This window comes from Leptodactylus fuscus, chromosome 7 (genome assembly GCF_031893055.1).
Source record: "Leptodactylus fuscus isolate aLepFus1 chromosome 7, aLepFus1.hap2, whole genome shotgun sequence".
Classification (NCBI taxonomy): domain Eukaryota; kingdom Metazoa; phylum Chordata; class Amphibia; order Anura; family Leptodactylidae; genus Leptodactylus; species Leptodactylus fuscus.
This window is the reverse complement of record NC_134271.1, coordinates 131,642,799-131,660,175: the sequence shown is the minus strand read 5'-3', so window position 1 is coordinate 131,660,175 and position 17,377 is coordinate 131,642,799. Positions and strand designations below refer to the sequence as shown.

At 41.9% G+C, this 17,377-nt stretch overlaps 2 protein-coding genes and 1 pseudogene across 2 annotated transcripts; all 3 read left to right on the top strand.

Annotated features, from left to right (window-relative positions):
* On the top strand, positions 1 to 948 carry LOC142214496 (olfactory receptor 6N2-like). Its single transcript, XM_075283443.1, has one exon. The coding sequence runs from the start codon at positions 1 to 3 to the stop codon at positions 946 to 948; it is 948 nt and encodes a 315-aa protein (XP_075139544.1).
* A 5,639-nt stretch (positions 949 to 6,587) lies between these two features.
* LOC142214495 (olfactory receptor 6N2-like) lies at positions 6,588 to 12,950 on the top strand (annotated as a pseudogene).
* Positions 12,951 to 12,987: 37 nt separating this feature from the next.
* Positions 12,988 to 13,935, top strand: LOC142214494 (olfactory receptor 6N2-like). Its single transcript, XM_075283442.1, has one exon. The coding sequence runs from the start codon at positions 12,988 to 12,990 to the stop codon at positions 13,933 to 13,935; it is 948 nt and encodes a 315-aa protein (XP_075139543.1).
* The last annotated feature ends 3,442 nt before the right edge of the window (positions 13,936 to 17,377 follow it).

The following is a 17,377-nucleotide window of genomic DNA, read 5'->3' as shown; positions in this document are numbered from 1 at the left end:
ATGGAAAATCTAAACCAGACAAACCTCAGATACTTTGAACTCCTTGGATTTGTTGTCTTTGAGAACTACAGTCCAGTTCTGTTTATGGTCTTCTTTATTATCTACATTTTCACCCTTATCGGAAACATGTTGATCATTATAGTCGTATATTATAACATTCCTCTTCACACCCCCATGTATTTCTTCATCGCCAACCTGTCCTGTCTTGAGATTTGGTATGTAACTACCACAACCCCCAAGCTTTTGACTATGTTGGTAACCAGAAATAAGAAGATCTCATTCTACTGGTGCTTCGCTCAGATCTACATGTTCCATAGTTTGGGTATCACAGAGTGTAATCTCTTGGCTATTATGGCCATTGACCGATTTGTGGCCATATGTAAACCTCTCAGATACAATGTCATCATGAGCACCAGAGTATGTAGAAACTTAAGTTTGATGTGCTGGATAACTGGATTTTTGGTCGCTCTCATCCCGGCAAATCTTACTTCTCAGGTCCCTTTTTGTGGAAGATATTATGTGAATCATTACTTCTGTGATTTAGCGCCATTGCTTACTCTGGCATGTGGTGACATCACCTTTACAGTCACCATAAATAGGTTTGTTGGTGGTTTTGCCACAATGTTCAACCTTGCCATTGTTGTTCTTATGTACATTAATATAATATATTCTATTCTGAAGATAAAGTCTAATACGGGGCGAAAGAAGGCCTTCTCCACCTGCTCCTCACACCTGACAGTGGTGACCCTATTCTATGGGGCGGCTTGTATTGTCTATGCTACTCCTAAAACCCCTCATTCAGTAGCGTATGATAAATTATTTGCCCTGGTCTATGCCATGTTCACCCCATTCCTCAACCCGATCATTTATAGTCTGAGGAACCAAGAAGTAAGATTTGGGTTAAAAAGAGGTCTAAGTAGCATACAGAGACATATCAATGAAAGGTAATAAGTAGTGTGCCTTGTTCTTCAAGATATCTTGAGATGAATAGTTTGAAATGACCATTTTACTCACAACAGAGTAACGCAAGGAAGGGAAGGAAGTATATGTTCCTATATGTTCCTCACCTTCCTTGTCCACATGTACTTCTTTGTTGAATACTAGATGTTGTTGTCTAGTTTTACAAGTTTAGACAGTTCTGGTCTGTTATTGCACATAATGGTCTGTTTTTGCCTTTCTCTTGATATCTACATCATATAGGAAATTGACATACTTCTCTTTCTTCCCATTGATTGTGTAAATGCCCAATAATAATTATATAAATCAATAGCAATGTTCATAATAAGATGTATTAATAAAGCATTATTCCAGAATTTTCTGTATGATCTTTTTTTCTCAAAGCTATTAACTTACAATTTTTTATATAAATGGAAGTAGTAAGGAGATTCAGTAGACACTCCATCCACTGTCTATGGGGCAGATGTAAAGAGCTACAAACTCTGCTAGTCCAGTACATTTTAGACACTGTTATCATTATACTCCGCTGTCTTTTCAGACCCCAGAGTATAATGATCGGAGAGCCAGGAGAGGTGAGGGAACATAAAAAACATTGGTATTTACCTCTCTTGTGCTCCAGGCAGGCTTTGGAAGTCGCACAGGCCCGGCTCACGTCATGCATGCGATGCTGGCCTAGGTCAGGTGACGTCTGGTCCATCATTGAACATGGTGGGGGGTGCGCCGGAGTCCAGGAGAAGTAACAGTGTTTTTTTATGTTTGTATCCTCCTCTGGGTCTCTGATCATTATACACTGGGATCTGCAGGGGTCACTATGGGGCATAATACTGTGTGCAGGGACCACTATGGGGCATAATACTGTGTGCAGTATGGGACATAATACTGTGTGCAGGGGCCACTATGGAGCATTATACTGTGTGTAGGGGCCACTAAGGGACATAATACTGTGTGCAGGGGTCACTATGGGGGATAATACTGTGCGCAGGGACCACCATGGGGCATAATAATGTGTGCAGGGGTCACTATGGGACATAATACTGTGCGCAGGGACCACCATGGGGCATAATAATGTGTGCAGGGGTCACTATGGGGCATAATACTGTGTGCAGGGGCCACTATGGAGCATTATACTGTGTGTAGGGGCCACTAAGGGACATAATACTGTGTGCAGGGGTCACTATGGGGGATAATACTGTGCGCAGGGACCACCATGGGGCATAATAATGTGTGCAGGGGTCACTATGGGACATAATACTGTGCGCAGGGACCACCATGGGGCATAATAATGTGTGTAGGGGTCACTATGGGGCATAATACTGTGTGCAGGGGCACTATGAGGTATAATACTGTGTGCAGGGGCCACTAAGGGGCATAATACTGTGTGCAGGGACCACTATGGGGCATAATAATGTGTGCAGGGATCACTATGGGGCATAATACTGTGTGCAGGGACCACTATGGGGCATAATATTGTGTGCAGGGGCCAGTATGGGACATAATACTGTGTGCAGTGGCCACTATGGAGCATAATACTGTGTACATGGGCCACTATGGGACATAATACTGTGTTCAGGGGCCACTATTGGACATAATACTGTGTTCAGGGGCCACTATTGGACATAATACTGTGAGCAGTGGCCACTATGGAGCATAATACTGTGTGCAGGGGTCACTATGGGGAATAATACTGTGTACAGGGTCCACTATGGGGAATAATAGTGCGTGGAGGGGCCACTATGGGGCATAATACTGTGTACAGGGGCCACTATGGGGAATAATAGTGCGTGCAGGGGCCACTATGGGGCATAATACTGTGTATTGGGGCCACTATGGGGCATAATATTGTGTGCAGGGGCCACTATGGGGCATAATACTGTGTGCAGGGGCCACTATATGGGGCATAGTTGTGTGCAGGGGCCGCTATGGCACATAATAGTGTGTGTAGGGGCCACTATGGGTTTGTGTGAAGTAATGTGGTTCATTCGTGCTGCGGGGGGGAAAGGGGGTTTTGGAGGTGGTTAGTGGGGGTAGGGGGGGTCATGTCAAATGTTCGCATTGGGGCCCAATGCCACTGCGGCAAGCCTCTGAAATATAGTATTTATACCGTGCATTTCCGCCTTTTACCCCTTGTGAATGTTCAAATATAAAGGCTACATTAATTTATTATTTAAAAACACATGGCATTTGTAAAGTTCACATCTATTTTGGTTTAATTCCTACTCCAATAGTCTTTGCATCCACTCTTAACCCTGCAAAGTATCATTTATTAGGCGCTGCTCCACTGATTCTGGAACGGATGGAATTTTTTTCTCTAGCCCCCAACATTTCCGAGCAATCAATGCTGTTAGTTTTGGTAGCTGATATGTTATTTAGACTCTGTACTGTTAGGAGGGCGGTGTCAAGTAGAAGCAGACAAAGGATGTGACTCTGAGCTCTGACAATGGCTGTCTCTGGTTGGAGCTCTGAATCACACCCTCTGCCTGACATCGCCCCTTCTGACATTACAGAGCTTAAATGGCACATCAGTCCCCAAATGTACCTGTACCTATTACTCAGGAACTGTGTGAATTCAATGGAGCAGCACCTAGTAACAGATTAAAAGTACTTAAATTGGTGGAGGTGGCGAAAGACCCTCTTTAACCCTTTGAATCACAGGCATTTTTCGATTTTCATTTTTGAATGCCACCTTCCAAATCCCACAAATTGTTTTATTTTTCATTTCAAAGAGCCATATGGAGGCCTAATGTTTGTGGGATAAATTTTACTTTGTAATGGATCCATATAATATTCTGTATGATGTTTTGGGATTCTGGAAAATAACTGTGTTTATGTAATTTTCTTACAAGCTTAGTTTTTACAGATTTCACTGAAATTTCATATTATCTGTATTCTGAGGGTAAGGATTTTGGTCAGGATTTTTAGGCCAAATCCACCTCAAAATCATGACCAAAAAGACGGCTCCCATTGAAATCAGGAGCAAGATGCTCATTCTTCAGGCCATTTCGCCTGAAGACACACGGCTGAATGTTGGTGCAGTGCTCCGGCTTTCAGTCGCAGCTACCCGGCTTTTGGACCGGAACCTGAGATGGCCTCCGCCTCTGGTTCCGGTCCAAAAAATCCCATGTGAACTTACCTTAAGGGTTGCTACAATTTCAGGGGTCACAAATTTATATGGTTTTATTTATATTTTAAACCCATAAAAAATTCCAAGAAAAAAATTCCCTAGAGCTGCCATATTCTGCCACCCTTTTTCATATTTTCATATATGTACACATAGGGTGTTTTTTTTTGTTTGTTTGTTTGTTTTTCTGGGCCAGAGAGAATGTCTATTACTTTTATTTAAAAATAAAAAAAATCCATAAAAACTTGGTTTAAAAAAATAGGTCATTTTTGGTGACACTTTCCCAGTAAGCCCTTCTTACATACAGTATATTCTGACTAGTACTCATATTGACTTGATACAAAACACTGTGGGATTTCATTAATGCTCTGATACACATTTTCTCCAAAACACGTTTAATAAGTCCACAAGGATTCATTCAATTAATTTACGCAAATCATATAATTTTCACCGATACCCATTGGACACCAGATGACAAACAACATGGTGACCGTGGGCTGCAGCTTTGGGACGTGTTCACCCTCCACTTCAATATAAATGGTGTAAAATCCCCCAAAGATAATTTGCTGTAACAGCTGAGAATAAGGTGGGTACAGATATTAGTTATGATTTTTTTTATGTATTATTGGGTTCTTTTATGTATTCTTTTTGGAAAAGTACAGAATGTGAAATGAAGAAAAGAAATACAGTTTCAAAATTAAAGGTAAATTCTTTATACATGATAACGCACAATAAAAATGAAAAATTTGATGATTTTTGAAATTCTCAATCAGTTCTTTGAAGGGACTGTAATACTATAAATGACAAGTAATTAGAATTGACTTCTAAAAAAGTAATGACCACCACATTAATCCTCTGAAACTTCTGCCCCAATGCTTCTTGAACACCCTTCTCCATGGCCTCGCAGTGAATACTCTCGCCACCTCCAATCTACCTTAAGCTGTGCTACTCGCTTAATCCACCTCTCCCCACTTTCTTCATCGGCAGCTCCCCTCTGCCAAACTATTCTCTAGCTACCCATTGCCTAGCCAATAGAGTTCAAATCACTAACACTAACATACAAAGCCATCCACATCATGTCCCCTCCATATATCTCTAACCTAATCTCCCTCTACCTGACCACACGTAACCTCAGATCCTCCAAAGACCTCCTACTCTGCTCTGCTCTTTTCTACTCTTCACACAACCATATCCAAGATTTCTATTGTGCATCCGCCACAACTGGAACTCCCTACCAAGACACATAAGACTGACTCCCACAATCACAGGCTTCAAGAAGGTTCTGAAGACTCACCTATTCGAGAAGGCCTACAACCTCCAATAATGCTACTGTAACCACATCCCCATCTGAACAGTCTCTCCCCTCACCTTCTGTCTCTATCCCTCTTCCCTCATAGATTGTAAGTCCTTGTGGGCAGGACTCTCTACTAGAGATGAGTGAACACTAAAATGTTCAAGGTTCGAAATCCGATTCAAACAGCCTCACACTGTTCAACTGTTCGAACGGGTATCGAACCCCATTATAGTCTATGGGGGGAAATGCTCGTTTCAGGGGTACGCAACATTCGATCAAATTCTACTTACCAAGTCCATGAGTGACGGTCGGGCTGGATTCTTTCCCTGTGCAGCGTCCCCGCGTCCTCTTCCGGCCTTGAATTCACTCTGCTTAGGCATCGGGCCTAGGCAGAGCCGACTGCGCATGCTCGCACTACAAGCGGACATGCACAGTCGGCTCTGCCTAGGCCCGATGCCTAAGCAGAGTGAATGCAGAGCCGGAAGAGGATGCGGGGACGCTGTGCAGGGAGAAGACTTCTAAAGGTAAGAGAAGAACCAGCGTTGATTGGCAATGTATAGCATTCTGCCAATCAACGCTGGTTCTGCATCAAATCTTAACTTCGAACAGCTAGTAGTATTTGATCGAGTACGAGTATTTTGAATACCGTAGTATTCAATCGAACACCTACTCGATCGAGTACTACTCGCTCATCTCTACTCTCTACCCCACTGTGACAGTCGGTCATTGTTAGTATTATATCTGTTTGTATATTTTGTGTATCGTATGTAAACCCTCAAAAGTACAGCACCATGGAATTAATATAATAATGTAAAGCACCATGGACTTAATATAATAATGTACAACACAATGGGATTAATATAATAATGTACAGCACCATGGAATTAATATAATAATGTACAGCACCATGGAATTAATATAATGATGTAAAGCATACTGGAGGTGCTATATAAATAAATAATAATAATAATAATAATAATAATAATCTGTATGTCCAAACCCCGCTCAAAACAGAAATATGATTGTACAATGAATGGCCGCAGCTAAACTTTCATGCCTGCCTCTGGTTCCGATGTTTCCATCTGGTCCTCAACACTGAGATCTATTTACATGGCTTTTCAAGGAGATGACCTATACCCAGATCACAATGGAAGCTAATCGCTCAGATCACAACAGAAGCTAATCACTGGCCTCAGTTATCTCATCCCGAATACCATTATGGCCATGATGGAAAGTCTCAATCAGACGAGCTTCAAGGACTTTGAGCTCCTCGGATTTGTTGCCTTTGAGAACTACAGTCCACTTTTCTTTACAGCCTTTTTTAATATCTACATTTTCACTCTTATCGGAAACATATTGATCATTTTGATTGTATATTATAATGTTCCTCTTCACACCCCCATGTATTTCTTCATCACCAATCTGTCCTGTCTTGAGATTTGATATGTAACTACCACAACCCCCAAGCTTTTGACTATGTTGGTAACCAGAAATAAGAAGATCTCATTCTACTGGTGCTTCGCTCAGATCTACATGTTCCATAGTTTGGGTATCACAGAGTGTAATCTTTTGGCTACTATGGCTGTTGACCGATTTGTGGCCATATGTAAACCTCTTCGATACAATGTCATCATGAGTACCAGAGTATGTAGAGACTTAAGCTTGTTGTGCTGGATAACTGGGTTTCTAGTCGATCTCATCCCCATGACGCTTACTTCTCAGGTTCCATTTTGTGGAAGTTATTATGTGAATCATTACTTCTGTGATTTAGCGCCATTACTGAGTCTGGCATGTGGTGACATCACGCTTACAATCACCATAAATAGATGTGTTGGTGGTGTCATTTCAACTATCAACCTTGCCATTGTTGTTCTTATGTACATTAATATAATACATTCTATTCTGAAGATAAAGTCTAATACAGGAAGAAAGAAGGCCTTCTCCACTTGCTCCTCACACTTAATAGTGGTGACCCTATTCTATGGGGCTGCTTTTATTGTCTATGCTACTCCTAAAACCCCTCATTCAGTAGCGTATGATAAATTATTTGCCCTTGTCTATGCCATGTTCACCCCATTCCTCAATCCAATCATTTATAGTCTGAGGAACCAAGAAGTAAAATCTGGGCTAAGAAGAGGTCTACAAAGCATTCAGAGATATATCAAGGAAAGGTAATAAGTAGTTATTACAAAGTAGATAAAGAGGACCAGGAACAAATACATGTGGCTTTGTCTATCCTTCCCTTTCCTCTTGCCTTAAAGGGGTTGTCCCATCTCAAGGCTCCTATCTATACTGGCAGCTTATGTAAATTGAAGACTTTTCCTAAATATATAGTTTTTGAAATTCTGCTTTGTTTGCCTGCTATGTGACCTTATTCCCCCCATTATTTACACAGCGTTGCTATAACCACGGACCTGGGAGCTTGCACAAATCCCGCCTCAAATTCCGGACCAAAAGACGCTGTGTGAACATAGCCTTATCATAAATCTAAATAACTAGAATAGAGGAGAATGAGACTTGGAATGCCAAAAATCATAGCACCTACCTATCGTGGCTCTATGGTAAGGTACGCCATTGCTTATGGAGTCTCCCCTGTTCTGCAAATATATCACAGCACCTGAAAACAATTCCAGCAAAATGTGGCGTCCAAAATACCTATCCCACTCCTTCCCCTCTGCTCACTGCTCACTAGTTTATGTCCTCATGTGGGTATTTTCAAAGTCTGGAGACATTGTGTAAAACAGGGGTGCCCAATACGTCGATCGCAATCTACTGGTCGATTGCAAAGGACATATGAGTCGATCGCGGAATGCAGGGATCCCCGGTGTCTGCTTGTTCACAGTGCAGGCTGAGAGTCATCTCCAGATACTGGCAGGCGGGGCTGCCGCAGCCCCAGCCTACCAGTGTCCAGAGATAACTCTCAGCCTGCGCTGTGAACAAACAGACACCAGGGATCCATGGGCAGCCACAGAACGCCGCTGTCTCCTGCTCTCACGATCTGCCCGGCCCCGCCCACATGCCAGGCCACACCCACATACACGCCCATCCTGCCCTGGCCCCGCCCACAGGCCCACCCCATCTCCGCCCATAGGCCCGCCCCGGCCCCGCCCTAGTACATCTTTTGCCTTGATCAGCTAATAAAGTAGCTCACACGCTGAAAAAGTGTGAGCACCCCTGGTGTAAAAAAAATCCTTGAACCGCAAAATAAAATAAATTACTTGATGTATCTTCCAAAATATGGTATTTTTTTTGTGTTTGTGTGTGTGTGGGGGGGGGAGGGGGGCAGGGTGATCATCAGCATGGTACCTCTCCGCAAGGCATATGGCACCTGTGAAATATTCCAGCAAAATCTGCCCCCCAAAAGCCAAGTGGCTTTTAACTGTATGCCATTAGGTGGTGCTTTTTACCTTTAACCCCTGGGGGAAAAAAAGAATAACCTGGGGAGATAGTGATTTAGTATAGGAAAAATGTTCTATGAAACACCTGTATGGTCAATATGCCCACTATACCATTTGATGAAGTCCTGGATTTGGAGGTGCCAAATTAGGGTCTTTTTTTTCTTTTTTTTTTTTTTTTGGGGGGGGGGGGGTTGGTACATCAAAGGTTCTGCAAATGCAACATGAAACCTGAAAACAATTCCAGCTTAATAGACCCTTCAAAAGCCCAATACAGTTGTTTAACTTCTGCACCCTAACATATGCATAAACAGTAGTTTACACCCACAAATGGGACATTTCTGCACTTTCAAAAAATTGCATAACAAAATTTGGGAAGGATATTTTACTTTTGTCCCTTGTAAATTTGTAAATTTTAGGGCTAAATGAACATATTTTTGAAAAAAAAAAAAGCTGCAGTTTCTAAATTTCATCTCCATTTTGTTTTAATCTTTATAAAACACTAAAATTGTTAATGAATTTCCTAAATGCTGTTTCAGGCTAAGGCCCCACGTGGTTCTTCCTTGAGGTTTGTGTAGGGAGTTTTGTAAGGAGTAGAGATGAGCGAGTACTGTTCGGATCAGCCGATCCGAACAGCACGCTCGCATAAAAATGAATGGACGTAGCGGGCACGCGGGGGGTTAAGCGGCCGGCCACCGTCAAAGCGGCAGTACCAGGTGCATCCATTCATTTCTATGGAGCGTGCTGTTCGGATCGGCTGATCCGAACAGTACTCGCGCATCTCTAGTAAGGAGTCTTTTTTTGTGGCACAAGGTCTAGTTTTTAATGTATAGTATTTTGGGGAACGTCCAAAACTTTGTTAATTTTTTATACAATTTTTTTATGGGTAGCAAAACAGGAAAAAGGATGATTCAGATATGTTGATTCTTTCAACACCACGGCATTCACTGTATAGGATATATAGTTTTATATTTCAAGTATTTTTGGATTTTTTTGTTCTATTCTCTTTTAAGGGAAGGAGAGGAATATGTATTTTTATATTTTTTTTTTCATATTTGTAAAAACTTCTATTTTTTTTTTTTAGCTCCCCTAGGAAAATTGCCAGTAGACTTGTATTACAGGACATTAAAAAATAATGTAAACATAAAACAAACATATGATGAATGTTAGTTATTGACTAATTTGAGTGGTATAGGTATCTGTTTGGGTAGGGGAAAATTAAAAAATTTTGAAAATCAAGAATATTTCAAAATTTTTGTCAAATGTCAAAAACAAAATTTCCTACTTTAATGTTAAGTGCAATCCGTCCTGGGCCCCAATCTGTAGTGGGGCTCCAACTTACAATGTGCAATACAAGTATCTTCTTCTGCTGTAGAGATGTCATTGGGCCCCCATAGGCTCCAAAAACTAGTAGTGTTATATTTTCACCCCCTATAGCTACACCCCTACTGGTCAGATTTGAAAAAAGGGGCTCTATCATGAAGTCTAAACCTAGCTAAGGTGGTATGGGGTTAAAGTATCACGCAAAAATTTTCAAAGGATAAATCCATAGTCCTTGTATTTTATGGGATGGCATACGTTTTTAGCCTCCCCGCATAGAGTATATTTTAATTAGTGCTAACATTAAGATGAAAGACTATTATCTAATAATTTTGACATATACATTATCTACAATTCATATTTAACAAGACCACAAGGGTTTATTAAATTAGTTTACCATTATCACCGATCCCCAAAAGACACCCAATGACGAACAACGTAATGGCCTTGTGCTGTAGCTCTGGGACACATTCATTACCTCCACTACTGTATAAATGGCAATACAACCCCCCTGCCATCATTTCCCAGAACAACTGAAGATGAGGTGAGTACAGTTATTTATTAAGTACTTTTTGTATTTTACTAGATTATTTTATTCTTTTGGGAAAAAACATGAGAATTTATACAAGATAGAAAAAAAATTGTTGAATTAAATGGTTTAATGTATTTACCGTATATACTCGAGTATAAGCCGACCCGAATATAAGCCGAGGCCCCTAATTTTACCATAAAAAACTTGGAAAACTTATTGACTCGAGTATAAGCCGAGGGGGGGAAATGCAGCAGCTACTGGAAAATTTCAAAAATTAAAATGGTCGGAGGTTTTTGGGTGCAGTAGTTGCTGGGTGCTGGGGAAGGGGAGGGGGTGTTTTGGTTGTCTGTCTGCCCCTTCCCTGAGCTTGAGGACTGTTTTTTCCACCCCACTTGGAATTCAGTCTGGCTGAATATAGGGGATCTACAGTGTTCCTATTAACCCCTTCCCGATAGAACAGGAGCACTGCAGATCCCCTATATTCAGTAGACCGGGCACTCTCAGACACAGGGATACCTAATGTGTATGTGTGTCACAGTCATTTTCTACTTTTATATGTATTCTAGGGAAAGGAGGGATTTACAACTTTTATTTTTTATTTTATTTTTTTTAAAAGCTTCTTTTTCCCCCCCACTATTTTATGGGAGATTCTTTACATTGATATTGCGGCTGTACATAGACTCCCTCCCACCCCTCCTAAAAAAAAAAAAAAATGAAAAAAAAAATAAATTTTTTTTGATGACTCGAGTATAAGCCGAGGGGAGCTTTTCCAGAACAAAAACAGTGCTGAAAAAGTCGGCTTATACTCATGTATATACAGTAGTATTAAATTAAAAAAAAAAACCTCTAGTGTACAATATTCACAAAAAAACATTAAGGGCAGCCCAATAACACTTTTCCCTGCATGACTATACCAATAGAATAAATGACCTTTCACCACTGGGAACCTGGTTATACATTTTGCAATTTTTAGCTCAGGAACTTCTAGTTATTCTGTTTAGAGAATATGTGTATATAGAAGATTATTACTTCTAGATAGGCCCAGAAGTTTTTTTATGATTAAAAGGTCAGAATAGGGGAAAGTAGCTCGGGATCAGCAATGGTGTGGACCCAACCAGTCAGAGATAAGGACACAATATCTAATGCAAACAGGTTTATTTGGGGAAAAAAAAAAAAAATTAAATAAACCTTCACTTCGGGTACAAATAAACAAAATATCTCAGCACGGTCTCACCAGATTCTCCGTATTGTAGGACAGACCCAGGCTCCTCGCTCCTAAGATCTGCCCTGAAGTGCAGGGTCTGTAGCCTTTTATGGCCCAGTAACGAGCCCAGGACCCATACCTGGGCTGAGGCCTACTCAAGACCCACATTGGACCACATGTATGTCAAAAACCTGGGGGAGATATATCATGACTCCAGCTCTCTGCCTGTCACCTTCTCACAATACACAAATACAAACTTCTCACCCTTGGCCTATAGTAGTAGCAACCTAGTCAGTACCAGTCACAGTCAGGTACCATTAAGATCAATGGATATTAAAGGGGCTCTATCACTGAATGTGCTCTATTTTAGATAAACATATGCCCGAATAGCATTTAAAAAGGCTATTCAAGTCCTGATAATCATTTGTTAAAAGACACCCCCCCCCCCCCCGTTTTAGTGAATTATCTTTTAAACTTATATGTAAATGAGCCCTCCATGCACCATGGGCATTCCCGTGCACCCCTTACGTCATACCCTGTTCACGCCCTCCCCTCTTGGTTCTTGTATGTAAGTCCCTCCTCCTGCTTTCGATTCATAGCCTCTGTCTCTTCCTTGCTAGTGGCACAGGACCTGTGATGATGTCACTACTGTTCTGTGATTGGCTTGTCCCTGTGATGTCATCCATCACAGGGACAAGTCAATCACAGGGCAGTAGTGACATCATCACAGGTCCTGTGCCACTAGCAGAGAAGAGACAGAGGCTGCGAATCAAAAGCAAGAGGAGGGACTTACATACAAGAACCAAGTGAGGAGGGCGTGAACAGGGTATGACGTAAGGGGTGCACGGGAATGCCCACGGTGCACGGAGGGCTCATTTACATATAAGTTTAAAAGATAATTCATTAAAACAGGGGGGGGAGGGTCTTTTAACAAATGATTATCAGGACTTGAATAGCCTTTTTAAAGGCTATTCAGGCATATATTTATCTAAAATAGCAAAAATCCAGTGATAGGGCCCCTTTAACATAAGCTTTCCAATGACCATGCCTTATAGAGTGTTTTCTTACTAAGATTTTTTGCCCGCAGTTTTATATCTGATGAGGACTTACTCAACAAACTCTTCATCTGACAAAGGCACCATTCATCACCATCAGCACCATTACATTATGGAAAATCTCAATCGGACAAACCTCAAATACTTTGAGCTCCTCGGATTTGTTGCCTTTGAGAACTACAGTCCATTTTTGTTTACAGCCTTTTTTAATATCTACATTTTCACCCTTATCGGAAACATGTTGATCATTATAGTCGTATATTATAACATTCCTCTTCACACCCCCATGTATTTCTTCATCACCAATCTGTCCTGTCTTGAGATTTGGTATGTAACCACCACAACCCCCAAGCTTTTGACTATGTTGGTAACCAGAAATAAGAAGATCTCATTCTACTGGTGCTTCGCTCAGATCTACATGTTCCATAGTTTGGGTATCACAGAGTGTAATCTTTTGGCTATTATGGCCGTTGACCGATTTGTGGCCATATGTAAACCTCTCAGATACAATGTCATCATGAGTACCAGAGTATGTAGAAACTTAAGTTTGATGTGCTGGATAACTGGATTTTTGGTCGCTCTCATCCCGACAAATCTTACTTCTCGGGTCCCTTTTTGTGGAAGATATCGTGTAAATCATTACTTCTGTGATTTAGCGCCATTACTCAGCCTGTCATGTGGAGACATCACGGTGACAGTCACCATAAATAGATGTGTTGGTGGTGTTGCCACAATGTTCAACCTTGCCATTGTTGTTCTTATGTACATTAATATAATATATTCTATTCTGAAGATAAAGTCTAATACAGGACGAAAGAAGGCCTTCTCCACCTGCTCCTCACACCTGACAGTGGTGACCCTATTCTATGGGGCGGCTTGTATTGTCTATGCTACTCCTAAAACACCTCATTCAGTAGAGTATGATAAATTATTTGCCCTGGTCTATGCCATGTTCACCCCACTTCTCAACCCGATCATTTATAGTCTGAGGAACCAAGAAGTGATATCTGGGCTAAGAAGAGGTCTACGTAGCATACAGAGACATATCAATGAAAGGTAACAGGTAGAGATGAGTGAGTAGTATTCTATCGAGTAGGTATTCGATCGAATACTATGTTAACCGAAATACTCATACTCGATCGAGTACCACTCGCTGTTCGAATGGAAAAGTTCGATGCAGAACCAGCATTGATTGGCCGAATGATATACAGTCGGCCAAACAATGCTGGTTCTTCTCCTATCTTTAGAAGTCTTCTCCGTGCAGCTTCCCCGTGGTGTCTTCTGGCTCTTCATTCACTCTGCCAGGCATCGGGCTTGTAGTGCGGACATGCGCAGTCGGCTCTGCCCAGGCCCGATGCCTGGCAGAGTGAATTCAGAGCCGGAAGATGCCGCGGGGACGCTGCATGGAGAAGACTTCTCGGAGGATCCAGCCCGACCCTCACTCATGGACTTGTTAAGTATAATTTGATCGAATGTTGCCTACCCCTGAAACGAGCATTTTCCCCCCATAGACTATAATAGGGTTTGATATTCGATTCGAGTAGTCGAATATTGAGGGGCTACTCGAAACGAATATTGAACCTCGAACATTTTACTGTTCGCTCATCTCTAATCGTAACACACATGGGGAGTCTGCTGTGGTAGTGAAACAATACAATGAGTCAGAATTGACAGCGAATGCTCAACATCCCTGCAGAGTCACAATAGGAAAATATGAGTTTGGTTGTGTTCAGATGTAACTGATTTCTAGTTTGCTTAGTCAATGCAATTTTTCATGAAGCCAATTCATGAACACAATATCACAACATGCTAGAAAAATCCTTTAAAAGCTGCAATTCATATCCCCATCCACACATGCAGCGTGGCCACACATAGACACTTGTAGGATAGTTTGCATAGTCTTTTGAGTTAGTCACGAGATCCTGTTGCTATTAGGATAGGTGCTTAAAGGGGTTATTCATATTCTAATAAGAATAAGCCATCAATATTGGATCTGCAAGGGTACGATTTCCGAGTCCCCAGCCAATCAACTGTGCTGGGACAGTGTGGATAGTACTGCAGTACCTAAAGCAGCCACTAGAGTTTATATGGCTAGTGAGCAGCACAACTCCCGGCATGTAAACATTACGAGAAGCTGAATCAGACCCACATAGGGCTTATTGTTTGTGGGACAAAGTCTATATCTTAATGGTACCATTTATTATTCTGTACGATGTTCTGGAAAAAAAAATTCAGTAGTAGGTCTTTTAAAATTAAATATCACCTGTGTTTTATGGGTCGGTATGATTCTGGGAATAATAAATTTAGAAAAATTTCTTGGATCTTCTTGATTACTATAAAGCGAAGATTTTAGGATTTATCAGGAGCCCAGAATATTGTATGCGAGTGGCATGTTGTACGTGATTTTCACAGCTGTAAAATTCTAGGTTATAGGGGACATAACTGTTTCTTTGTCTCTTTGTTTTCTACTGACTATGTCACCTAAAAAAAAAAACATGGATGGCCTGCTAAAATTTTTTGCTCAATTCTTCATTACAAAATATACTGAATAGAGATGAGCGAGTAGTATTCGATCGAGTAGGTATTCGATCGAATACTACGGTATTCAAAATACTCGTACTCGATCGAATACCACTCACTATTCGAATGGAAAAATTTGATGCAGAACCAGCGTTGCTACAAGAAAATGGCTGCTTTTACTGTAAGCAGCCATTTTCTTGTAGTGTGGACATGCGCAGTCGGCTCTGCCCAGGCCCGATGCCTGGCAGAGTGAATTCAGAGCCGGAAGACGCCGCGGGGAAGCTGCACGGAGAAGACTTCTAAGGGTCAGTTCACACGTGAAAACCGCCTAGCTTATTTGTGCGAGGTAAAAAACCTCGAGGAGTTTTTTTGACGCTGTTTTTTGCATTCCACGCGGTTTTTGACGAGGTTTTTGACGCGGTTTTCGCTAGAGGTTTTTGCTAGGGTTTTTTTTTCCTATATGTGCTATAGAAACTGCAGGCGAAAACCGCGCGGTTTTTTGCAAAAAACCGCGCGGTTTTGTGTGCAAAAAACCGCGCGGTTTTTTACCGCGCGGTTTTCGCCTCCCATTCACTTCTATGCAATTCTTCAGGCGTTTTCCGCCTGAAGAAAGGTCATGTCGCTTCTTCAGGCGGAAAACGCTAGGAGGAAAAAAAAAGCTAGTGGTCTACATAGACCACCATGTTAAAGGAGAGGTTTTTGAAGCGAATTCCGCTGTCAAAAACCTCCCCTTTGCCCACGTGTGAACTAGCCCTAAAGGTAGGAGAAGAAACAGCGTTGATTGGCCGACTGTATAGCATTCTGCCAATCAATGCTGGTTCTGCATCGAATTTTTCCATTCAAATAGCGAGTAGTATTCGATCGAGTACGAGTATTTTGAATACCATAGTATTCGATCGAATACCTACTCGATCGAATACTACTCGCTCATCTCTAATGGTTATGTGTCATTAGTTTTCAGTCTGTGAGTTTGTAGTTATTGGACTGTATTACTGTAGGCCACATGCTGATATGTAGTGACGCAGTGCCATCTTGTGAACATATTAGTGTATTACACTGCAAAAGTACAATTTTGCAGACGTGTTTGTGACCAGAGCAGCTGAGCTAAAGGCAGTTTTCTCTTACTGTCTCTTTGGGTAACTACCGCATTTTTAGGCAAAAATCAGGTGACCTTCCGACCTTCCTTCCTTCCTTCCTCCCTTCCTCCCTTCCTCCCTTCCTCCCTCCCTCTTTGCAGCGTCTGGTGCTCTTATCTGTCGTCATGTACCCGGGGTCACTGATGTGTCCTGCGATTCTATGTCCTAATCAGGGGCATAAATACTACAGTAGCAGCCATAATAGCTGCTAAGTGTCTAGGGGTCCACTTTAACCACTGACCAGCAATGTAGACACATCAGGACCCCTGCTGCACTGCTCATCTCAGAGCCTGGAGCCTCAGCATTTTCAGGTGTTGCATTGTGGAAGTAGAGGCTAATTATGACTCCCCTATATAAAACCTAACCCCTCATTCACATCTGCGTTGGTATTCCGTTCAGGGGAGTCCGCATGGGGACCCCTCGGAATGGAATACCGAATGCATTTGCAAGCAGTGTGCAGAGAAAACACATGGATTCCCATAGACTATAATGGGGTCCGTGTGCATGCCGCCAGATCTCCGCAGAGAATATGCGAGGAGGAAAGTACTTTACAATCTACTTTCCTGCAACATGATTCGTGTGGAGATCTTGCGGCAAGCACATGGACCCCATTATAGTCTATGGGGTCCGTGTGCACACCACTTGCAAATGTGTTCAGTAGGCCGTTTGGCGGGGTCCCCATGCGGACTCCCTGAACAGATTACCGAATGCACAGAAGGCACCATCACCTACTGGATCCAAAGCATACCAGTATACCAGACAGCACTTTTATGGAATGCATATTTCCTTCTTGGGAACACATGAGGTACTGGGAATGCATCTTTTTTTCTGCATAGAGACATCGGG